At 41.7% G+C, this 25,987-nt stretch overlaps 1 protein-coding gene across 6 annotated transcripts; it reads left to right on the plus strand.

The window, feature by feature from the left end:
- On the plus strand, nucleotides 1-25,327 carry si:dkey-264d12.5 (uncharacterized). Of its 6 annotated transcripts, XR_002873275.2 has the most exons (19): nucleotides 1-169; nucleotides 2,511-2,684; nucleotides 7,654-7,774; nucleotides 7,995-8,194; nucleotides 8,417-8,509; nucleotides 8,914-9,079; nucleotides 11,852-11,923; nucleotides 13,840-13,955; nucleotides 14,050-14,124; nucleotides 14,744-14,836; nucleotides 15,530-15,603; nucleotides 15,688-15,814; nucleotides 16,460-16,542; nucleotides 17,872-18,013; nucleotides 23,034-23,167; nucleotides 23,281-23,389; nucleotides 23,459-23,589; nucleotides 23,673-23,728; nucleotides 23,812-23,909. XR_002873275.2 is itself a non-coding variant. In XM_023954864.2 (18 exons), exons 1-18 carry the CDS (start codon nucleotides 155-157, stop codon nucleotides 23,831-23,833), a joined length of 1,872 nt encoding a protein of 623 aa, XP_023810632.1. In that variant the 5' UTR covers nucleotides 1-154; the 3' UTR covers nucleotides 23,834-25,327. The 6 variants fall into 6 exon arrangements, 4 of the variants coding, with proteins under 4 accessions (XP_023810632.1, XP_020558796.2, XP_078803183.1 ...); XM_023954864.2 differs by lacking the exon at nucleotides 23,459-23,589 and having other exon boundaries at nucleotides 23,812-25,327; XM_078947056.1 differs by lacking the exon at nucleotides 23,459-23,589 and having other exon boundaries at nucleotides 13-169; nucleotides 2,607-2,684; nucleotides 23,812-25,327.
- Nucleotides 25,328-25,987: the final 660 nt, after the last annotated feature.

Genomic DNA, 25,987 nt, shown 5'->3' on the forward strand with positions numbered 1-25,987 from the left:
GCTCCTCCACACTGCGTACTGATGACGCTCAGATAATCGGCAGAAAGCGTCCTCTGACTCAACGCTGGTTTGGGACGCAGATAACTTTAGTTTTCCCTCTGAAATGAATGCATCAACTTGAAAACCCGAAAACCCATGTTCTTGGCACGGAACCATGGCAGAAACAGAGGTACAAGAAACTGTTCCATTTGATTTATGACTGCACGAAAAGCGACGTAGCTATGTTGTAGTCCACCCGAGCCGAAGTCTTTCGTCTCAAATGTGTTAGTTTCTGACTTGTTAACATGCAGACCGTATTTCTTATTTTTAAAAAGATTTAAGTTTTGCTCAGCTTTTTAAAAACACGATTGCACCATGCTTTTACGCTGAAAGTTTTTTTATAGTCCGTGACCACATACGAAAAAAGCCTACGTGAAAACTTCAAAATAAAAGCACAGTTTGGAGAGTGCAGGCTTCTTTGCATTTTTTAAGTATAGCAACATTCTTAGCTGTCACAAATAAGGATAAATATATTGGAGCATCATGCAAAATTTTACTAACCCAAGAAATGTTTTTATTTCTGTCAATTTTAAATAGTTTTATTCGACTGTTCCAAAAATAATTAGAACAGCATCATAAATGTGACATAAAACACACAGACAGGATTCCAAAAAATATGGGTATTTAAAAAATAATAATACTGGCATACATTTTCATTTATTTTAGTTTTGATTTTAAAAACTGTGAAAATACTGTTAATGTACTGCTTTTTCAACCCACATTTTATTTACATCAATACAGAGTAAGGAAGCTTTCTCCTAAGTTTTTTGTTTTAGTCCTGGATTTAATCAATTTTGTATAACCCCCAAAAATATTCATACCTCCATAGCCCACTATAATGACGAATTATATATAATTAATTAAACTCTGATTACCATTTGTTAAGCAAAGCATTTCTCTTTATGTTAACATTTTATGGTTTATTCTGTGTTTTGGACGCACTTGTCTACATGTTTTGTAAATATGTTTATAGTGTATATAGTAAAAAAAAAAAGATAGGGGTACAGTATTTAACTTATAGTCAACCGATAGTAAACTGCCAAAACACACATAAGTAATTCTGTTGTATACAGGTAACATTTTTTTTTAGTTGGAAGGAAACAATCATGATTTTAGTTTCAAAAATTTTATATAAATTAAATCAGAAAAAAGTTTTAGATATAGTACTACAAAAATAACAGTATTTCAAAGCCTTTCAGCTGACAATACGCTGAAAACTTTTAAAAGTTCATTGTGTCTGGTAAATTACTTCTAAAAAGTAATTGATTACTTTACTTAGTTACTGGATCAAAATTGTAATTAAATTACTTTACTCCTTACCTATTGGAAAAAAGAATTCACAACTTGTTACTTTACTTTTTTCCTCTCATATACCAATTATCAAGGAAAAACAGCACAAACAAGATCCTATGGTCTTTCATATAACTTTATTTTTAAAGCAATGACGTCATGCAAAGTATGAACCTGGCTTTATTAGGATTTAGACAGCAGTGTGAAAAATAACACAAAAATAAGTTACAACACACTTCACTCTATGCCACTGCTGAATGTGAGATGAACCTGTTACGCCAATATTCATATCTATCACATCTGAAATGAACCCACTCCTTCAAAAACACAAAGCAATATTTCATGCCTCCATGCTCATTTTTGCTGACTTTAGCTTTTCCATTACAATGAGTTGCACCTGTGTCACCTTTTCTGTTTGTGCAAAGCTCTGCACTACAGCAAGACAACCCCCCCCTCACACACACACACACACACACTGTGGAGCACATTGACTGCAGACTCATATTGACCAGAGATGCAGTCACGTGCAGCTCAGAGAGATAGAATAAAGTAAGAGAGGGTGAATTACTATAGAAAACAACAACTCTGTGGAAAGGAATCAGCTCTTGTCTTTCACACCAAAGTTATTTCACTGGCAACCGACCTGGGGCCGGTTTCTCCTCTGCTGCTCCCCTGCTGCTCCTCGAGGATGAGAAGACTCCTTGCAGCATCTCTTTTCGTCTCATCTTTGAGCCAGTTTGGAAAGCAATGTGACTGCAGCGATGAGGGAATGTCTTTACTTTGACCAATCCCGAAATCTGCGCTTGAATGCGTGCGTGCATGTTTCAGCAAATCATGTCTTATAAATTAATCTCCGTTTTGTTTCATTTAACTGACAGAAAATATCAAAGCCTGTGAAACCTATGTAATGAAGAAATGAGGGTTTCTTTAGTAGTCATGGTAATCAATTAGCCAAATTTGAACTGTAATTCCTTACGTTCCACCGTTACTGACCAAAGTAATTAAATCATAGTAATTTGTTACTTTGTAATCCGTTACCACCAACACTGGTTTAGACAAAGATTTTGAGGTAAATCATCTCATTAGAGATGAGTCCTAATGGCCTAAATGTTTAGAGAAGGTCAAATGAAGGACAACTGTGATGGTTGTTGTCGTGATGGTAATTGCATTGTCATCTTCAGGAACTGCAGCAGATTTCCATGTGGTTCAGTGAAGAAGGACTTTCTCCTGATGCGTCTTCAGAGGCTCAGCTGTGTTTCTTGTGGCGTTCTTTCCAGCGGACAACCAGTCACCTGAGCGCCGTGTCTAAAGATCTGGAAGCACACCGCTCACAGCACTCAGCAGAGCTGGCTGAAGTAAGCTTTCCCTTCTGAGCTATAGTGGAGTTGGGGCCTGACATGATGAACAGCAGGGATGTGGGTGTCTCTGTTTACATACAGTCTCTGTCCGCTGAGGATTCTCTTCAATTTTATGCATCTTAAGTCATTATTTATTTGTCTACATTTGTTTTCAATTTTGTTGATATCTTTAAAAGTCTTTAATTTTCATTTTTGTTCTTTTGCCGGGATTGGATTCGTTTTGCGTTGTTGGATTTAATTATTTCATGGTTCTTAGTCTGTGCAGCCCTTTGGTCGTCTAGGGTCGTGTTTTAATATTCCATATACATATTGTTTACAGAAAGGCAAAATGACATCTGAGATGCTTCAGTAGGACAGCTGCAGATCCTTAAAAAGTTTAACATTTTTTTAAATGTATTTGAATAAGGCCTTAAAAAATGAAATTGTCTTAAAGACCCACTCCAATGAAAATCACGTTTTGGTGTTTTTAACCTGTTCTTGTAGCACTTTTCTCATAATGGAGTGCATTTATAGAAGAAAAAAGAAAATTAAAAATGCATTTCTGAGTATTTCTTTACTCAAATCGTTATGAATCAGGAGCAGATGAACAAAATGACATTTGAAAAAGCTTGTAGCAGTTGCGTAAACTCTACTATCGTCAGTCCACAGGCTCCCTGCTCTGCTCCATTCTACGTCTTTGGTTTCCTCGTCCGAGCTGGAATCTGGATGAAAACTGTACGGCTTGAAAGCTCCAATATTTCTCGCCATTTTTGTTGCACCTGTAATGTTTCGTAGGGGATGTGAACGGGGGTAAGCTAGCTGGAGAGTGGAAACAAAAACGGCAAAATCATAATTAAAGGACCACTGGGAAGGCTTTTACAATTAATCCAAAAAAAGAACAGAGGAGGACTTTCTGGTAGTCTTCAATTATTTCTTCTTAATGTGATGTGACTTCCTTCAAAAAAAAAAACATTTCCATGATGTGCCATGTCATAAGACCTTGAACTGTTTGTAAATTGTTTAATCTCTATACTCATTAGTAAGGGGGCTGCACGGGGGTGCAGTGGTTAGTGCTCTGGCCTCACAGCTAGAAGGCCCTGGTTTGAATTGGTTTCCACCAGCAAGTGCAAAACACGGCAGCAAAAAATGGAGAAAAAATGAACGAAAGCGAGCAGCTGCTAACGGAAAGGGGATATCCTTAATAGCGGACGTGGCGCAAAAACTTTACCTTGCATTAGCTTGCAAAATTACGATGTTGTAATTTTTATTGTAGTAATACAATAAAAAAAAAAGCTTTTGGACAGTTTCATGTATTTATAATGTCCACACAAAGAAAACATTAATAAATAACTTTAAAAAATCATACACGATAGGTTTTATATTACGTCCCTTTCTGTTAGAAGCCGTGTCTGACCTTTCATTGGTCAAATATGGTCTGACCAATGAACGTGACATGGCCGAAACAGAGGTACAGGAAACTTTTCTATTTGATCTACGACTGCATGAAAAGCGACGTAGCGCTGTAGTACATCCGAGCCCATGGCTTTCGTCTCAAATGTGTTAGTTTCTGACTTTTAAACATGCAGACTGTATTTAATATTTTTTAAAAGTTCCTGTGAGGGTTGGTTTGCGTCAGGGATGCGTGATGTCTCCGTGGTTGTTTAACGTGTATGTGGATGGTGTGGTAAAAGAGGTGAATGAAAGGGTGTTAGGTACGGGTGTGAGCATGATAAATACTGACGGCAGCGAATGGAGTGTGAATCAGTTGCTGTTTGCAGATGATACTGCACTAGTGGCTGACTCAGAAGAGAGCTTGGCACGTCTGGTTGAGGAGTTTGAAAGGGTGTGCGACAAAAGGAAGTTGAGAGTGAATGTGGAAAAGAGTAAGGTGATGAGGTGTACGAGGTTAAAGGGTGAACGCAGATTGAATGTGGCATTAAATGGGGAGTTGTTGGAAGAGGTAGAGTGTTTTCAGTATTTGGGGTCGTGCGTCTGTGTGGATGGTAGAATAGGGGGTGAGGTAGAGTTTAGAATGAACGAAGTACAAAAGATATTGGGGGGGGGGGGGGGGGGGATGAATAGAGTGTTTGAATGTAGGTCACTGGGAAAGGATGCGAAAAAGGAGATTGTATGAGGGTGTGGTGGTGCCTGCAGCGTTATATGGGGCTGAAACATGGAGTCTGAAAGTGGTGGAAAAGAGGAAGCTGAATGTAGTTGAGATGAGATGTTTGAGGAGTATGTGTGGTGTGACGCGTATGGATCGTGTGAGAAATGAAGGAATCCGAGAGAACTGGTGTGATGTGAGAGTTGGCTTATAGAGCAGAGCAAAAGGCACTGGGATGGTTTGGACATGTTGAAAGAATGGAAAGGGAGCGATTGGTGAAAAAGGTATATGAATCTGATGTGAGTGGAGTGAGAATGAGAGGAAGACCGCGAATGGGATGGACAGAGGGTGTAAAAAGAGCGTTAAATGCAAGAGGGATGACTGTGGTGCAGGGGAGAGAGGCTGCTCAGGACAGGGATGGGTGGAGAGAGTTTGTGTATGAATGAATGGAGGGGTGTGGTAGAGGTCTGGTCTTGGTATGAAGCGGCAAGGGGAAACCAGCCTTGGCTGAGGCCCTGCAGTGGAGGTGCCCACACTGGGCTGTGCAGCTGACCCTGGTGCAGTGTGGTGTGGCTTAGACCAGTCACATACACACATACACTCACACACACGCACACACTGAAGGAGGAGGGTTATGTAATGTGTGCCCTGTCTAGGACACAGCCTGGGTATATAGATAGAAAAAGTTTAAATTGTTGCTCAGCTGTTTAAAAACACGATTGCGCACCATGCTTTTACGTTAAAAAGTTTTTATAGTCCGTGACCACACAAAAAAAAGCCTACGCGAAAAATAATCATGTCATATGGTCAGACCTCCCCTCCGGACGTCTGACCATAACCTGGTTCACCTCATCCCGAACTATGTCCCTTTTGCCCTGCGGGAACGTGAGCACAAAAAGTCTGTGGAGGTGGACCCCAGAAACGCAGACGGCCCTGCAGGACTGTCTGGGGTCCACAGACTGGGATGCTCTTTGCACGCCTCATGGGGAGGACATTGACGCCATGACAGACTGCATTATGGAATATATTAAGTTCTGTGAGGAGTCTGTTGTGCCTACTCGAACTATTCTATGCTTCCCCAACAACAAACCCTGGATCAGCAGTGACCTGTAGAACCTCCTGAACAGGAAAAAGAGAGCCTTCAGGTCTGGAGATCGGGAGGAGCTTCTCTGGACCCCCTGCAGTTTGCCTACCGGCCGCGCCCGGGGGTGGATTATGCCGTCATCCATCTGCTGCAGCTCACTCACTCACACCTGGATGGTGGTGGAGGAATGGTGAGAATCACCTTCTTTGAATTCTCCAGTGCCTTTAACACCATCCAGCCTTCTTTACTGGGTGAAAAGCTGCGGCTGATGGGTGCTGGTGCGTCCACTGTCTCCTGGATCACTGACTACCTGACAGGCCACAGTTTGTCCGACTGGGCGGCGTCCTGTCTGATGTGGTGCTGATTGGTGTGGGAGCCCCACAGGGCACTGTGCTCTCTCTGTTCCTGTTCACTTTGTACACCTCAGATTTTCAGCACAACTTGGAGTCATGTTACTTGTAGAAATTCTCTGACTCTGTGGTTGTGGGGTGTATAAGCGGTGGATGGAAGGAAGAGTACAGGAGGCTGGTGGATGGATTTGTGGAGTGGGCTGGAGAGAATCACCTGCTGCTCAACATGGACAAGGACAGGGAGATGGTGATTGACTTCTGAAAAAAGGGGACAGTCTTGCAGCCTCTCTGCATCCTGGGCAGGGATGTGGAGGTGGTGGAGGAGTACAAATACCTGGGAGTGACTATTGATAGCAGACTGAGCTGGAGGAGCCACAGTACTGCTGTGTACAAAAAGGCCTGCAGCAGACTCTACTTCCTAAGGAAGCTGAGGTCTTTTAACGTGTGCAGCAAGATCCTGGGGATCTTCTACCAGTCTGTGGTGGCCAGCACCTTGTTCCCCTCTCTGTGGTCTGCTGGGGAAGCAGCATTTCAGTCAGTGACGCCAACAGACCGAACAAGCTAATCAGAACGGCGGGTTCTTTCATTGGCTGCAAACTGGAAACGTTTGAAGCAGTGATGGAGAGGAAGTCACTGAACAAGATCTTATCCATTATGGACAACCCAGAGGATCCTCTCCACCCTGTTCTGGACAAACAGCGGAGCTCCTTCTAAGAGGCTCAGACGGCTCCGCTCCAAAACTGGCCGGTACCGGAAATCCTTCCTACCCAACACAATTACACTGTACAATAACTCACAATGCAACAGATAACCGTTGCACATTTTTATTTATGTATTCATTTATTTGCACATCTTTTTACCTGCACTGCCTGTAAATAGCTTTTTTAATATACCACCTCATTGTTTATATTTGTTACATTTTTTTTGTTTTTATATTATTATTATTCTTTTTTTCTCTCTTATGTTTACAATGCTGTCATTTGCTTTGGTGACGAACAAATTTCCCACGTGTGGGATCAGTAAAGCAATTCTGATTCTGATTTGGTCATTTGCATCGGATTTGCTTTTGTGTTTCAGGACTTTGTAATTTGTTCCGGGGTTTGTTGTGTCTCAGTATTTGTTCATTTGTTCTGGGATTTGTCGTTTGTTGTGTCTTAAATGGAAGCTTGTCTTGCACCTCTCGGCTAAAAAACTGTTGACTTGTCAAAACGTAAAATTAATGTTTTGACTAAAATTGGATTTTCTCGTTCAGTTTAGTCTGTAACTCCTCTGTCTCAGTATTGGTTGACAGCTTGATAACATGAAGCACAAAACCCACTTTGGTACAGAATGTCTTAATTTCATTAAAAAACTAAAAAACAAAAGAATCTAATCAAAGTATTAATGATGCTTGTTTTTATTAATTACAGTATAGCATTTACCACTGACCTTGGACTGTCTTTCTGAAAGGTGCGGAAGTCGCTGGAGCAGATCCGGATTTTTACCGAGCAAAAAAAAGAGTTGGCTCAAGAAATACAAGACGAGAACGATGAGCTCAGGGAGCAGCTGCAGCTTTTCATGTCCCACCAAGGTGTTTATTCGGATCTCTCTGTTACAAATGAACTAATATGTTCAGGCTTTTGATGACTTTCTGCATATATGCATTTATGCTGATGACATTAGTGTTTTTTTGATCAGTAACATGTTAGTTCCATCCTGGGGCAGCTCCATGTAGATTCCACTTTGGTCTTCATAGTAAAGCATCACCAAAATGCTTTTTTTTCTTGCGCTTTCCTCTCTTTTTCAAACAGATGCTCAAATGAGCGAAGTGGCCAAAATGCTTTACAATGAGGGGCTCACAGAGCTGATTCCCAGCAGCCCCAGTGAGCAGTTGGCGTACCTCTTGGTGGAAAGGGCTTCCCTGCTTGGGAAAAGTGAGGATCCCGACAAGCTGACAGTTGATGGAAAGCCAAGCAATTCAGTTGAGGCAGAAGCATTAAGGGTTTGCCAGGTTTGTGGAAAAAACATCAAACCTTTTTTCTATATTTTGTAGTTTTTGAACTTCTACCAGTGTGTTTGATCAATCGTAAATACATTTTTTGCATTGCATTTGTTAAACATTTGTAATCTTAAAAAATGACTTGGTTAGGATTTTTTTTTTTGGTTTGGTTTTTGATTGTCCTGTTTTCTTTTTTTTTTTTTTTTGGCTGTGAAATTCTTTCTCTGTTTGCAGTCTAACCACAAGAGGGCACCTCATCATTTGCAGAACAAGTGGAAGAAGATATTTGGATTCCAGAAGGGTCCACAGAGCAAACATATTATTTCTGTGTGTATTTGAGCTTGTATATAGTGCATCCCTTAAATACTAACCACATTTTGAAACAATCCTCAGGTTAGTTGGATCTGAAGCTTGCTAACTTGTGTTCCTGTGTAACAAACAAAAGAAAACACCTGTTTGCATGTGTTCAGCAGCATCCTCACTAAGTTGACGTTCTGTCTTTCACTGTTTTATTTCGGTTTTCAGCACAAGTAGGTAACTTTGCATGACAGAAGAACTTCAGGTTCCTGCACCACTGATGCATCTTGCTCAGGTGAACATCTCCAGGTGTTCTTTCTAATCTTGCATGTAATTCTCAACATTAACACTCATGACGTTCCCGGGCCTGATAAATAACTTTTTGGACACCGTTGTTTTGTTGTTGTTGAGCTTTTGTGTTTGTGTCTGTGAAGGAGGAGAACAGACCATTGACTGGTCAGGACAGCAGTTTGGAGAAGGAGTGTTGCCGCCTGGAGCGGGACCTGGAGGAGGGTTCTCGCAGGCTGGCCATGGCCCACAATGAGATCAGGCGTTTGACTGACCAGCTGGAGTCGGCCCATTTTACTCAAAGACTGTATGGTGAGGAATTGCCACATTCATTGGTAATGTACTCTCAGACACATCCGTGAATCAGCCCCCAGTCCCCCAGGACAGTTTGCTACCACCTTGTTTCAGTTTTTCACGTGGTAGAATAGAATAAAATATCTTTATTTAAATAGCACTTTTCCCAGAAAGATTTACAAAGTCCTTTACTAAAGGAGCATGAAATCAAATCAAAACCTAGAGGTAATAAAATACAATAATAATAAAACAAAACACAGTAAAATGTAGTAAAGCAATGATTAAAATCAACTAAAGGCTCTCTTGAATAAAAACGTATTTACCTGAGATTTTTTTTTTTTTTTTCCAACTTGTCCTGTCCAACAGCTGGGCAGGCAGATGAGAGCTGAGGGCCTCTTGTGTTGGACATATTTTACTTTAACAATAGGGGTTATTAATCTTCAGACAAACCAGAGGTATGTCTGAATAAACCCCTTTTGTAATTGAGGCCAAACTTTATTAATTTCAATCATGTTTGAAAATTTTGGGTGTTGGACCGGATGGAAAAGGAAAGAAGGGAAGAAAAGGGAGGGATGTTAGAGAGGGGGGGGGGGGGGTAGGAGGGTGATAATAGGAGGGGAGGGGGAATAAGACCATGAAGCAGCATAAAGCAACAAGTTTACTGGTTGTTTATCGTTACGGTAAGGTTCAAATGTAGTACAAAAAGGGCGGGGCCTGTCCACACATACACTGGAATGTTATCAACACACCTGTTAGCTGCAAAAATGTCCACATGTCGACATGCACACAAAACAGATAGTGTTCACACGCATACTTATGCCTTAAAACCAACTAGTGTGAAATATTTCAGTCATTCAATCATGCAAACTGTTAGTGCAAAGGTGAGCTAACACCTGTGCTCAGGTGAGTGTTTATGTTCTTCTAAAATGGATGGTGGAACGTGAAAAGAAGGAGGGAGAGTGCCCAGCCATCCCCACCCCAAGACCCCCGCCGCAGCAGCAGCGGCAGCCGGAATCCCCCCAACGCCACACTGGAACAGGCAGGGAACAACCGCCCCCCGGGCGACCAAGACCGCCACCCAGGCCAGGGCCAGCAGGACCGCCGCAAGGCCCCCAGAGCCAGAGAGCAGGGAGGCGCGGAGGGAAAGAGAGCGCCGCCCCAGCCCAACCAGGAGAGCAGCCCCCCCGCCCCGCCGGGAGAGCCCAACGCAGGGCCCCACCGGAGAAGGACGCCCACAGCCCCAGACGAGCACCCCATCACCACCCAAGAGTTCCGGGCATCCCCCCGCCCCAACCCCAGGTACGAGCCAGGACCCCCCAAGGGAGACCTGCTCCGCACTCCAGGCAGCCACCCACCCGGCCCACGGTTGGTACAGGGAGGAGCAAGGCAGGGGCCCGCCGCCCCCGCCCAGAGGGGGGGAACCCCGGGGAAAAAAGGGGGCCCACAAGGGGTGTTGTAAATATGGCCCGACCAGGCTCGGCCACAGTTGGAAATTTGGCGGGGCCCAGCGCTCAGGGGCAAGGACCAGGACCCACCCCCCAGGGACACGAACATCCCCGGCCCAGGTGTAACGTGAACCCCCCCACCGCGCGGAGAGAGCACCGCCGGGCCCAGGAAGCCGGCACCCAGGGGACACGGCCGCCTTCGCCAAGGGGCCCGCACCCCCCACCAGGGAAGGTGTAGGGGACAGATGGTCCTAGGTCCCACCTTCCTTGCAAAATGTGTGTGCGTGTATGTGTGTTTGAGAGGGTGTGTGTGTGTGTGTGTTTGAGAGGGTGTGTGTGTGTGTGTGTTTATGTTGGAATGTATATATTGAAGGGGGAGGGGTGTGTGTACTAAGGGGGGTGCAGTTAAAATTGGCGGGTAGGCCACTAAGGGGACATCTCCTGATTACTCACAGTGATGTCCCCTCACCCTATTTACCTGAGATTTAAACCACTCAAAGATGTCAATCTGACGCAATGAAAATAGGAGGGAGCTCCAAAGACGAGGAGCAAAGCTTGAAAAGCGAGATCTCCTCTAGTCTTAAAGCAGGTTTTTGGAACGCTTAAAAGATTTTGGTTGGAAAGACCTCAAAGATTGGGCCGAAGAGTATGGGGTTAAAAGGTCAGATAAGTACGTCGGAGCTTGACCATGCAAGGCTCTAAAAACTAAAAGTAGAAGTTTAAAATCAATCTGAAATTTGACTGGTAACCAATGTAAAGCAGACAACAGAGGAGTGATGCGTGTCTGTTTACTGGTTCCTGTTAAAGGCCTTAAGACGGTTAAAAAAAGAGAATTGCAGTAATCTGAACAAGAAGAAATAAAAGCGTGGATAGTTGTTTCCTGTTCAGATCGAGACAAAACATTTTTTCATTTTGCCACGTTCCTTAGATAATAAAAACAGTTTTATGTTATCTGTTTTGAGTGACCTTTCCAGGGACATAGACCTGTCAAACAACACCCCAAGATTTCTGAGGGTTGACTGGATAGAAGGGCTCAGGGACCTGAGGTGTTATCTGATGGAAGGAGTCGTTTCACCCTAAAATTGCCAAAAATGGATATTAGAACTTTAAAAAAGCAGCATTAAAACAACTGAAACTGCTTCAGCATCAGAGAGGAAAGCGCAGCCCCGCAGCGATAAGCATATAAGCTCCGACTCCCTGCTCTGCTGTTTCAAAGTGTCCACAGCTGCATGGCAGCAGCAGCAATCGTATGTTCGCTCGTTCGTTCCATTCACCTTCTGCACAGTGCACTCTGCAGCTCCTGTAAATGAACAGATTTGCTCACTGGAACTTCTGTTTTGTATAGAACCTGAACTGGAGTCGGCACAGAAGGAGGTGGAGCAGCTCAGATATGAGGTGGAAAAACTGAAAAAATATGGTACATTTTGATTTTCTTTCTTCTTTCCTCAACTGCTTTTTTTTGTCTTTTTAAAGGGGAGATATCATGTTTTTCTTAAGCCTTTCAGAATAACTATTTCCATATACAGTACTGACCAAAAGTTTGGACACACCTTCTCATTCACAGAGTTTTCTTTATTTTCATGACTATGAAAGAGTCACACTGAAGGCATCAAAACTGTGAATTAACACATGTGGAATTATATACATGACAAAAAGTGTGAAACAACTGAAAATGTCATATTGTGTTCTTCATAGTAGCCACCTTTTGATTTAAAATGAGAATATTTGCGGTCTCAAACTTAGACATATGAGAGTTCACGAAGTACAATAAATTAAGATGGAAAAGCATTTAATTGAATTGGAGTAACATGACATTTAGTTAGATAAACATGTAAATTTGAGTTGTATAAACAATTATTGAGATTGATAGACATAAAATATTAGCTTGAATACATTTAACTCAATTACTTGTTTTGTCCGTTCTTTTTCTCCAAGCAGAAACTCTTTCTTTTGCTGATCCGTCTGTATTTCTTTTTTGATGGACATATAATCTTCATACGCTGTCATTAAAATCTCCGACTCCGTCTCACTGAAGTATAGCGCTCTCCTTTTTTCTCCACATGTTTCCATGGTGACTCCGGAAATCGGCGATCCATTGAGAATGTCTTTATGTACATGCTGTGCACGTGCATTAACCCAGGTTTACCAAGTTGAGTGTAATTACGCCAACTCATGTCCGGTCTTTTGGAACCGACATACCCAGAGTAAGCAAGTTCAGGCGGATTTCAGTCAGAGTTCAGGGTTAAAGTCAGGGTAGTTTAAACATGCGTCCTGGAATACCCCCCAGGTCTTACCTTTGTTGTTTTTCTGGAGAATTATCGTTTATTCCAGTCTGACGTTGAACCTGCTTGGTGGCTTCATGTGATAAAAAAGGTTGGTGGTACTTCCAGTTTTTGAAGGAACACGCCTGAAGGCGTGCAAATTGCGTTGCAAATTGTGCAGATTTCTGCAACATTAACAAATCTGCATTACAGTACTCTGTTTTTTATCAGATTCTAAATAACTAATACCTCCACTCAGAGGCCGAAATTTAATTTTTGAGTCCCCGGACAAGTTGGTTGGAAGATGAAAAGAAATCTACTCCCCACATGTTTTACCGGCCTGATTATAACACTATTTTACACAGAAATACCTCTACCTTCTGAATTTTTCAGAACGAACAAAATCCAAACTTTTGCAAATATGGATGTGCACATTCTGCATATAAAATGAAAGTGTTTTGCCGATCACTGTTACCTTGGCGGAGAAATTGGGTGAGTGTTAGCCTGTGGGCGGTGCTGGCAGCGCAGTCTTTCTGGAAGCGGCGGTTCTCACTTATCAATGTCGCTATGTGAGAACCCACTCCTTTTTGCCTGGAGTGCAGGTTTTTAAGAGAAATTCTCAGAAATGCATGAATGGATCAAAATACCCCTAGGGGGTTGTTTTAAGTGAGGAATGAACATTATAATGCACATAAAACTCAAGAAGTTGATTTTGCATAATACATAATACATTCACTCAAAACAAAAAAACTCCAATGTATCGTGCTAAGGGTGCAGCATGTCAGTGATGCTCACAGTTTTTTTAAGAGCTAGATTGTGCCATAGGAAGTTTGTATATTTAAAAGACTGTAAAATCTGAGATTAAGAACTGTGCATTTACCGGTAGTTGTTTGTTCTTTTTTTTATTTTTAGAAAATGTAGTAAAAAAAACAAAGTTACAAGGATTGATTATTGTTTTATGCTGTATTTTACTGTAGCCATAAAATCTGAACAGGTTTTTTTTTCTATCACGTTACCAATATGATTGTAGGTAATTCTAAATACATTCATTTATTACCCGTGTTTTGTGAAGAAATGGTGGAACTGCGTAAGGCAAAAGAGCTTAATGACCGCCTGGACCTTGAGATCAGGACCTTGAGGAACAGGGTCCGCTCTCTAGATGCTGAAAAACGCTCTCTGCAGCAGACTGTGAGATACCTCCTGATTTACAAACAATAATTAATATCATATTTCAATTTTTAGAAGATCAGAACAGAACTCAAACATTTTTTTTGGTTGTCAGGTTGCATCTTTGCAAGGAGAGTTGAGAAGAGATGAAAATTCCCTGCAGGACCAGGAGGACACAGAAATGCTTGAAGTAAGTCTATTTATAAAATTGTATTGATTCTTTGTATAGGGGCTGAAATGTAGTCAAAATAATATAAAGACTTAAACAAGTAAATGCAAAAGAAATATGTTTTTAAATGAAAGTAGCTAGCTTTTTGAGAATATAAAAATCAGTTAGTTAACATGTATTTTGATGAAGTTAGTTGAAAAATTGACACAAAAAAATAAGACATTTCATCGATTGTCTTTTGTGTATTTTGATTTTACTTGCTTGTATTTTATAGCTGAGTTACAGATTCAACCTAAAGAAATATCCTAAAAAACATTTAAACAAATAGGATCATTTGTGCTTTCAGACATTGCAGGGTTAGAATTGGCTAAGAGCTCCTCCAGGTAATCATGTCTCCGCATTTTTCTTGGTAATTCATGTGTAAATATTTAAACACCATACGTGTACAGTGTTGAAGAGCACATTTAAAGAAAAGAACAGTGTGTTTTTCTAAGGTGGGAGTTTTAGGGAGGAGTACATAACTCAGAAAGAATGTAAAGATTTTCCTGGAAGTGTTTACGTCTAAATCTTCTGTAAAAATGTCCTACATGCTGGGGCCTGTTTTGTGAGATGCTTCGTGGTTTTCTGTCTTTTCTCCCAGATTGAAAGATTGGAACCGGCAAAATGTGGCAGAATATTCACTAGAGACAAACCAACAGGCCCAACACAGCAGCTGATGGACAAGGAGAAAACTGTGAGTGGACGAAAAGAGACATTAAGAACTGGATCATGGTTCTGATGAGGCCACACCTTAGTCACAACTGCCCTCACGGGTGGATACTGGCTGTCTGATAAAATGGGCAAAGCTGTATGGGGCACAGAGGAAATATTACGGTCATAGAGCACTCGGTGAGCTTTCTTAGTAAAAATGTTTATGCAGATTTTTTTGTAACTAGCACATATGGATAAGTAACAGTGAAGTAGGTAAAGAGCACCCATTAATAAGTCACATGCACCTGTACAGGTGCATGTGACTAAGTCACAGACATGACAGATTCTCCTGATGCTGTTACCAAATATTTTAGTGCTTTTTTTGAAACAATGTTTAGTTTTTTTGAATATGATTTCATAAACTTTGTTGAAAAGTTACGTCATTACCTGTAAGTAGTACTGCAACAGTGTAATAAACCTGCAGATGTACACAAGAATAAAATGAATCCAGGTAAACCTAACTGTTCAGACCAAAGTTTCATTAACTATTGACATTAAAAAAGCAGTGTGTTTAATTTTTGGTAGAAATGAAGTTGTCTATTAATAAAATTAACCAATGATGTGAAAAAAGAACACTGGGGTTATTTGTTCTTTCTTGAAGAAACTACATGATGTTTGTCGTTTTTATTTTTTTAATAGTAGAGTACATGTTGTTTAACTCTTGCTTTGTCTTCAGCCTGTGGATAAAGGCAACCTGGCTCTTATTTTGGCTAAAATCTGCTCTAAAGAAAGCCACCTCCAGCATCAAAGGTTTGGAAACTGCACTAAGAGCACGCCATCATTCAATTGAGAGGAAAATTTTATGTAAATGATTTTGAATTAACTCGTTCAAAGGCACCTTCAGGAAAAAAGGCAAGTTTCACATCCAGATAAAAGCGTCATGATTCAAGAAGACACTACCTCAAAGACAGAGAATAAAGAAGTCCAGACAGATCTGTGCCAAGAGAACGCTCAATCCAAGGTAATTCTGCGTGTACCGTCATACTGTTTGGCTACATTATCAAACCACTGATGCTACATTCACATCAAGCTTATGATGCACATTTAAAAATGCACGATCGGCATATTGTGTTCATACTGGACTGTTCCCACCCTATACTAGCCCATGTACTCACAGTTGGAAGAGACTTAATGCAAAATGTCAAAGCGGTGCAAATCTCGTGAATCTTGCTCCAGCCTTTTTCTGTCACAGCTCTATTCCGATATAAGATAAAGGCATATAGTAAACCGCAACTATTAATTTCTCTTTAATGATCACTTGACAGGTCGGCCTTCCGTGTATTAAAAAGGACGGCGTCCATATGTCACGATCAAATCCCTGATTAGTCAAAGTTGAACTTGTCAAACTTTCAACACGTGTTCAGTGGCCGCACGTTTTGTTCACAGAGCCCAAAAACGAACCTAAAAACGTGTGTAGCGACAAGTGAACACGAGAGTTTTGAACGCGGAAACCTGAAAGACACACATGCGTGCGTTTCCACAGACTTTTCATTGAAAGGGGTCACTTGAATGCTCGTTTCTGAGCCCGGTGTGAACGTAGCATAAAGGGGCAGCCAGTCTGTTTAATGTGTTAAATATATTGCCTTGTTTTAACGACTATCTATAGGTGTGTCCTAACTGTCAAGTTGAGTGTGAAACCCTGAAGAAGGAGATTTGTGAAACTCTTCAGTGCCTTGATAAACAGAGGAGGTACCAAGTCATTCTATACTAGAATTATGTGATTATTGACATATTTTTTTAAGCACCATAGGGAAGCACATTTTCAAATCTAGGTCTACATGGTGGCGCAGTGGTTAGAAACTGTCACCTCACAGTGAGAAGGCTCTGGTTCAAGAGTGAACTTCGCTTTCACCTGACAGCAGCTGGATAGGCTCCAGGAACCCCATGACCCCTTATGGCAAGGGTTCTCAAAGCTTTTGTAGCGGAGGGCCAAATTAAGAACTCGATGTTAGAATGGGGGGCCAATTTTGGTGAAAAAAAAGGATAAACAGAAAAAGTTGTTTTCAATAACTTTAAGGACCAAGTGTCAGTTGTACAGTTAACCAGGCCCTCCAGATGTTTTCCCAGTTGCGGTCGGAGGTTGACGCCTTGATCTTCTACTCGTCTAATAATTGTATCATTTGACAGACTTAATTCTTCAAACTTTTTCTTTTGCTCTGGACAAACGATGTCAGCTACTTTCAGCATACATTCTTTTTACAAACTCCCTGTCACTTAAAGCCTTGCTATGGCGGGCCATTTCCAAAGCCACAACGTAGCTACTAGCTTCTGCCACAGCTTCACTGAATTCAGCCATTTTTGTAAACATCGGGTGTGCAGCATAGCCTCGTTGTAGTTGTTGAAGCTTATTGTTGCCCTCCTCGCCGGTAAATTTGTCATAGTTTTTATGATTTGTAACATAGTAATGATTTATATTGAATTCTTTGAGCATTGCATTTACCTACCTGGAAATAAAGCACATGACTTTATCCAGCCCATGAGGTACGACAAATTAAGCATTTGTTCACTTAGCTTGAAAGCTTCTTTTCTCCTCACCAACGCAACATTTTTCCTTAAAGGAACCTGCTCTGGCTCTCTTTTATTGAAGGCCACAAAAAAATCTTCCCACGGGCCGCCATTGGCCCCCGAGCCGCACTTTGAGAACCCCTGCCTAATGCGAAAAAACGAGTTTAGAAAAAAGTTATGAATTTCTTCATCTAAAATCACCCTGAATAAATGAACATATTAAGCCAGGGGTCCCCAAATCCAGGCCTTAAGGGCTGGTGTTCTACATGTTTTCCAACCAAGCTGTGATTGAAGCTCCTTATTGGCTAAACACACCTGATCTAGGTAATCAGCAGCAAATAAGGCAGGATTTCTGGATAACCAGCAGGGCACCGGCCCTCAAGGCCTGGATTTGTGGACCCCTGTACTAAGACTTTATAGAGAAATATAGTAGTGCCATTTAAATGATGCATATATTTGACTTTGTTTGCATGAAGAGGGGGCATTTAACTACATTTTTTTGTGGCCTTTCAGTAAATACCACACCGCCAGAGAAAAACATAAAGAGAGGCTACGTCTCGCCAAACAGGTTTTTGATGACGAAACCAAGTGGCGTGATGAAAGGATAAAGAGTCTGGAGCACGACTTATCATTATGCAGCCACTCACTAGCAAAGGTAAACATGCTGCTGTATTTACACAAGCCAAATCCCCAATTTTTGTTAATTTTTCTGGGAACTACAGTATATATATATATATCTTAGTGGAACTTGTCAGATTGGTTTTGGATTATTATGTGTACTCAATTACCTGACTTTATGTCTTTTTTATATGTATGTATATATGTATACAGTGAGGTCAATAAGTATTTGATCACCCTGTGAATTAGCAAGTTCTCCCACTTAGAAAACATGGAGGGGTCTAAAATTTTCATCATAGGTGCATTTCCATAGTGAGAGACAGAATCTGAAGAAACATTCAGAAATACCATTGTACGATTTTTTAAAACAATTTGTTTGAATATTACTGTGACAAATAAGTATTTGATCACTTGGGTTAAACAACTTTATTATTTGGTACAGAAGCCTTTGTTAACAATTACAGAGGTCAAACGGTTCCTGTAGTTCTTCACTAGGTTTCTACACACTGCAGCAGGGATTTTGGCCCACTCCATACAGATCTTCTCTAGATCTGTCAGGGTTCAGGGCTGTCGCTGAGCAACACAGAGTTTCAGCTCCCTCCAAAGATTCTCTTTTGGATTTAGGTCTGGAGACTGGCTAGGCCACTCCAGAACCTTGATGTTTCTTACGGAGCCACTCCTTGGTTTTCTTGGATGTGTGCTTCGGGGTCATTGTCATGCTGAAAGACCCAGCCACGACCCATCTTCAACGCTCTGACAGAGGTAAGGAGGTTTTTGGCCAATATCTCACAATACAGAGCCCCGTTCATCCTCTCCTTAATACAGTGCAGTCGTCCTGTCGTCCAGAGCATGATGCTTCCGCCCCCGTGCTTCACTATGGTGTTCTTGGGATAATGCTCCTCCTTTTTCCTCCTCCAAACACGCCGAATGGAGTTAAGACCAAAAAGTTCTATTTTGGTCTCATCTGACCACAAGACTTTCTCCCATGACTCCTCTGGATCATCAAGATGGTCATTGGCAAACTTCAGACGGGCCTTGACATGGGCTGACTTCAGCAGGGGAACCTTCCGTGCGATGCATGATTTTAAACCATGACGTTTTAATGTATTACTTATAGTAGGTAGCCATGGAAACGGTTGTCCCAGCTCTTCTCAGATCATTGACCAGCTCCTCCTGTGTAGTCCTGGGCTGATTCTGCACCTTCTTTAGTATCATGGATACCCCACGAGGTGAGATCTTGCGAGGGGCCCCAGTCCGAGGGACATTGACAGTCATCATTAGCCTCTTCCATTTTCTGACAATTGTTCCAACAGTTGTTCTTTTCTCACCAAGCTGCTTGGCAATTGCCCCGTAGCCACTTCCAGCTTTGTGAAGGTCTACAATTTTGTCTCTTGTGTCTTTTGACAGCTCCTTGGTTTTGCCCATGTTGGTAGTTAGACTTCTGACTGATTGTGGGGTGCACAGGTGCCTTTATGCAAGCTAACCACCTCAAACAGGTGCCACTAATTTAGAATCATGAGCAGAGTGGAGTTGGACTATTTAAAAGCAGAACAGCAGGTCTTTGCTGGTCGGAAATAGAGATAGACATAGAGATAGAGATATTCTTTATTGATCCCACATTGGGGAAATTCAATTGCTACAGCAGTTCAAAAAGCAGAGAAGAATGACAGCAATGTGCAAAAGAATGAAGGGTGCTCAAAATGTGCAAAAATACAAAATGTGCAAAAATAGAAAAAGTAATAACTTATGTACACTATTACGACATAACGTATGTTATGCGTAATAATAAAATTAAATAAATAAAGTAGAAAAAAACACAGAATATACAGATGGGCTATGGATGTATGATAACCGGTTTGTACCTGCATATTTAAACTGTGGAATTGTACAATCTTATAGCTGTTGGGATGAATGACTTGCAGAACCGTTCTTTCCTGCATGGGGGGTGTAGAAGTCTGCAGCTGAAGGAGCTGCTCAGCGCCTCCACTGTCTGATGTAGTGCGTGAGAGGTGTTGTCCATGATGGATTGTAGCTTTGCCAACATCCTCCTTTCACCCACTTCCTCCACAAAGTCCAGTGGACAGCCCAGGACAGAACTGGCCCTCCTGACCAGCTTGTTAGGTCTCTTCCTGTCCCGGTCTGTACTGCCTGCTCCCCAACAGGCCACGGCGTAGTGCAGAGGTGGGCACTGAGGGCCGCATTCCTGCATGTTTTCCAGCATAGCCTGCTCTGGCATGTTCTAATTGGCTGGACACACCTGAACCAGGTAATCAGCCATGAGTAGGGCAAGACTATCTGGAAATCATGCAGACACACCGGCCCCTCGAGGCCTGGAATTGCCCACCCCTGGCGCAGTGGATAACAGAGGCTACCACAGAGTCATAGAAAGTCCTTAAGAGAGGCCTGCACACTCCAAAAAACCTCTGTCTTCTCAGAAGGTGGAGGCGACTTTGGTCCTTCTTATACAGGGCATCGGTGTTGTGAGTCCAGTCCAGTTTTTTGTTGAGGTTAACACCCAGATACTTAAAACTGTCCACTACCTCAATGTCCACCGCTGAGCATGTCACACCGGTGAGCATCCCTGGATGGTCACCGGTGGGAATTGTGGTGTTCTTCTCTGGAAGTCAATCACCATCTCCTTTGTCTTACTGGTGTTCAAGCACAGGTGATTACGCTCACACCAGTCCACAGAGTCCTTGATGACTGACCTGTACTCCAGCTCGTTCCCCCCCCGACACACAGCCAACAATGGCCGAGTCGTCAGAGAACTTCTGGAGGTGGCAACTGCCGGTGTTGTAGGTAAAGTCTGATGTATAAAGGGTGAAGAGGAATGGTGAGAGCACCGTCCCGTCCGTGTAGCCTCACATACTGTTGTCTGTTGGTGAGGTAGTCGATCGTCCATGCAGCCAGTCGTCCGTCCACTCCAGCCCCTTCCAACTTCTCTCTGAGCAGAGCTGGCCGTATGGTGTTGAAGGCGCTGGATAATCTATCTGATATCTGATAATCAAGTGATTAAATACTTACTTATCACAGTAATATACAAATAAATTGTTTTAAAAAAAACGTACAACGTGATTTCTGAATGTTTCTTCAGATTCTGTCTCTCACTGTGGAAATGCACCTATGATGAAAATTTTAGACCCCTCCATGTTTTCTAAGTGGAAGAACTTGCTAAATCACAGGGTGATAAAATATTTATTGACCTCACTGTATATATGTATATGTATATGTGTATATGTATATGTGTATATGTATATACAGTGGTGGACAAAATTGTTGGTACCGCTCAGTTAAATAAAGTCCACATTGCTCAAGAAATGACTTGAAACGTTCAAAAGTAACAATAAATTAAAATGTATTGAAATTATTCATTCATTCATCTTCTTAACCGTTTATTCCCTTTCGGGGTTACGGGGTTGCCGGAGCCTATCCCAGCCACTTGGGCGTAGGCAAGGGATGCCCTGGACTGGTCGCCAGTCTGTCGCAGGGTGGAATATCCTCAATCACACATCCACTCACTCTCACACACCTATGGACAATTTAGAGTTGCCAATCAACCTATGTAGCATGTTTTTGGATGGCGGGAGGAAGCCGGAGACCCCGGAGAAAACCCACGCATGCACGGGGAGAACATGCAAACTCCACACAGAAAGGTCCCCCATTGATGTTGTGTTTTTCATGTCCCCCAGCCGGGACTTGAACCGGGGGCCTTCTTGCTGTGAGGCAAGAGCGCTAACCACTGCGCCACCGTGCAGCCGCATTGAAAATTAAATAATCAAAATCAGCCATAACTTTTGAGCTGTTGATTAACATAATTATTAAAAAAAAACAACTAATGAAATAGGGCTGGACAAAAATAATGGTACCTCCACAAAAGACTGAGAACTAATTGCCCAGGGGGTCATGATGAACTCAGGTATGTCCTTTAGTGACATCACAGCTGTTTTCAACGTTTAACTCTTGAACGTTTCAAGTCATTTGAGTGAGCATTGTGGACTTTCTTTCTTTAACTGAGGGGTACCTACAATTTTGTCCACCGCTGTATATTGAACATGCACCCACCGGCCACTTTATTAGATATAACTTGCTAGGTATATCTAATAGACTTTTAAAGTATAGACTTTTAACCAGGTTGGACCCCCTTTTGCCTACAGAACTGTTTAGTCCTTGGTACTAATTCTCTGTAAACTATACAGATGGTTGTGGGTGAAAATCCCACAACTGGACAGGTGCGCCTACTAAAGTGACCAGTGCATATCACCTCAAAGTACCGGCTTCAGATTAGATTTGAGTTTATCATAGCTCATAAGAAGAAAGAAATTTAATAGATTATTGTTTAGTTTTTTTTTTTTTTGCGTATAAGTAAATGCTAACCAAAGTATTTTTAAAAATCTGTTAAAGGAACACAGATCATAAATGTGAAAGAAATAGTTTTATTATTAACATTGGTTAAATGTATGTTTAAATGTTAACTCAGATTGACCTTTTTACCTTTTTAGAAACAGTTCTATGTTTGTTCATCTGTTTCTCATCCCCATCGAGGATGAGGGGGTTTTACGACACACTGTCCTGAGCTGATAAGGAATACTGGTCGAACTAAGAATCCTCCCAAATGGTTCATTATTTGACCCCCCCCCCCTAATGAACTTTTCTCTTTGTTTGGAAATTGTAACCTCCTACTTGAATTCTTAATAAAAGGAGCACTGGGAGAAGCAGACCTTTGAGAAGGGAAGGGTGGTGGACTTCTTCCGTCACACTTGCTTTCCTCTCTTGTGCATAAGAAACTTGATTCTTGCTGTGGTTTGTTGTTTCTAATTTTGTTTTTCTTTAATGTCTAGATGCATTTATCTGACAATAAAAAAAAAACATAGCAAACTGTTCTTATTTGTCAGTTGTTTGACTAGTTTGACTGCAGTGCATTTTCAGCCGACAAATTAATCATTGATAGTGTAGTTAAAGAATGACCACTCTCTGCTTGTATTTCTAAAAGGAAATGTCTGTACTTGCAAATTGGATGTGAGGTGTGGATGGTAATTATCTTTTTTTTTAACCTCTAGGAGAGAGAATTTGTTTTGTGCATCAGTTTGCAAAACGAGAAGCTGCTTGTTGAAAAGAGGGAACTGTTGGAAGAGCTCACTGAAGAGGAACACAAGAAAAACACTAAACTAACAGCTGCTTTGTCCAAAAGCAGGTACCAAATAAATAACGGAAGCTATTTGTGAATGATTTCTGGGCATTGTCATCATCGTCTTCCTCTTCCTGGTTCTTTCCTACATTCCTGTGTTTGCCATTTTTTCTCTCAAGGGTGGATTTTTTAGAAATGGAAAACAAAGAAATGGGGCACAGAATTGCGCACCCGTCCAATCACCTGGAACGCAGCCTGCAGACCTCGCAGCCTCTGCACCCCACAGGGGTACAGGTCATTTCGAAATCCACTTCATTGTCATGCCTGCTTTGATGTATTGCTTTTGTCATGTTTCAGAGTGGATGTAAACAACAGGAATGGGCTTTGCTGTTTATTATGATATATGTGGATCATAGTTGAACAACGCTGTCAAAGTTAGCTATACCATAATTCCTTTCAATGTCATTTATTAAAAATCCCAGTGAAAAGTGAGCCACTCTTTCATTTATATTTTTAAACTTTGTGTGACAGAAAAGTTCATTGTACAAATCTACTATATTTTTTTGAAAAGGAACCACGTAAAACAAGCCAACAGATTCCCGCATCCCTTCCGGAGTTCGCATTAAGGTATGTCTGAACCGTGTTCTCAGCTGCATCGCTGTTTTGGTTGCATACAAATACTGTCATGTCGGCACTGTCTGTGATTCCAGGGTGATGCCATCTGAAGTCTGAGAATCAAGACTTATCAGACAGCACACAGGCTACTACCGCCAAGCAGACAGACACGACTGCATCTTCTCACCGTCCTACTGCGGAGCTTAGCTACCTGAATGTGACAATCATGCAGAGATTTTCTGACCTCCCCAATCCCCCCTAAGGACCGTTCACACTGCCCTCAGGAACGCGCGTTCAAGCTACCTCTTCTAATGAAAAGTGTATGTAATCGTGTGTAAATGCCCATTTTGGGCTTCCACATACAAAATTCTTGCGTTTAAAACTCGCTGCTCAAGTTTCTGTGACGGTTTTCAGGTTGTACGTACAAAACACACAGCCATTGAACACACGTTGAAAGTTAAGCCAGGTGAACTTTGACCATCCGGGACTTTGATCTGGCAGTGACATATGATCTGTTTGAAAACTGATCATGGAGGAAAAATGAATAATTGTGGTTTGAGTCCGGCTGCAGTTGTATGACACCAAGCCCTTCATATATCAGAATAGAGCTGTAAAAGAAAAAACCTGGAGGAAGATTCACGAGATTTGCACCACTTGGACATTTCACACCAAGTGCGCTATGAGCGCAGCATATAAATGTTGTGTGTTATTGCACAGAGACCCGGTTATTGCACAGAAGTCAGTTATTGCACATATATGTAATAGTCAGTAATTTAGCATTGTAAAAAGTCAGAGTGAGGTTAAGTTGGTGGAAGTGTGCGTGTTCCGTATGGTAATTGCCTGTGTGAAAAAGCTGTTCCTTAGTCTGTTTGTCCTGGTTCTGATGGACCTGTACCTCCTTCCAGAGGGCAGCAGGTCGAATAGAGGGAAAGCAGGATGGGTGGAGTCAGTGATGATGTTAGTCACCCTGCTGAGGCAGCGGGACTGGTAGATGTCCTTCAGTGAGGGGAGAGGACAGCCGATGATCCTCTACACTGTCTTTACCACTCTCTGGAGGCTCTGCGGTTCTGCTTCAGTGCAGTGGGAGAACCACACTGTGATGCAGTAGTACAGGATGCTCTCGATGGTTGAGCAGTAGAAGGTTACCAGCATCACATCCCCGGTGTGAACGTAGCATGAGGCAACTGGGAAATTGGGCTTTTTTCATCTGCCATGAGAATAGATTACAACGTTTTTTTTCAACTTCCTCCGCCTGCATGCTACATGTTTTCTGCAGGACGGTGAGCTGATTATGGTGTTTTAGAAAGGTACCACGAAAAAACATGCAGGCTGCTTAGCTTAGAATTCCACTGTTCTGCTCTGTACAGATTATATGAACTGTTTTAATCAATAATTGTAAAAACAAAAAAATAAACAGGTAAAAATAAACATTTTATTTATTGAAGAAAACTGTTAAAATGAGCTAAGAGTAATGGTTGACTCATTTTCATTGAAATGGAATGGGCATGGTAAAAAAAATTCACACTTTGGTGTTGAACAGATGTTGTGTTTACCTGCTTGTAAAAAAAGTGTTCTTTGTTAGGAATAAAAATTAATCAATTCTTACCAATATTTAATGAAGTGTATGCCTCTTGAAACATTTTTTATACACACCAGCCAGTCTATGAAACACCAGCCAGTCTATCAAACACATTAAAACAAATTAACTACAACTAAAAATCTTAAAGGACCCATACCATGCTGTCCTTTTTATAGTACACAATATCCATTTATATAATACTATATTACCTTTGACACACAAAAGAACACATTTTTATTAAATGTTATTTTCCAGAGGTTTTTCCAACCCAGTAGTAAGACTACTTGATCTCTGTGGCACCGGCTTTCGCTCCTCATGGGTGCCGCCCATTTCATGACGTCAACCTAGAGTCGGCCTCGTCAGCGTGTCTGTGTTTCGCCCCAAAAAACAAATGACAACTAAACTTTTGCAAAGATGGACGTGCATATAAAAGAAGAAACTGGGTGTTTGTTTTAGCCCGGGGGCGGTGCTTGCAGCGCAAACTCTTCCTGAAAGGGGCGGTTCCTCACTGGTCTACTTCACAATGTAAGAACCCCCTTGTTTGATGGGTTGGTGCTCAGAGACCAGGTTTTAAGAAGAATACTTAGAAATGCGTGAACGGATCAAAATACCACTTTGGGGGGTCTTCTCATGAGGAATGAACATTATAAAACACTTAAAGGCTCAAAACATTGATTTTGCTTGGGATAGGC

The sequence above is a fragment of the Oryzias latipes genome, chromosome 5 (assembly GCF_053564925.1).
Source record: "Oryzias latipes strain Hd-rR chromosome 5, Olatipes_Hd-rR_3.1".
Classification (NCBI taxonomy): domain Eukaryota; kingdom Metazoa; phylum Chordata; class Actinopteri; order Beloniformes; family Adrianichthyidae; genus Oryzias; species Oryzias latipes.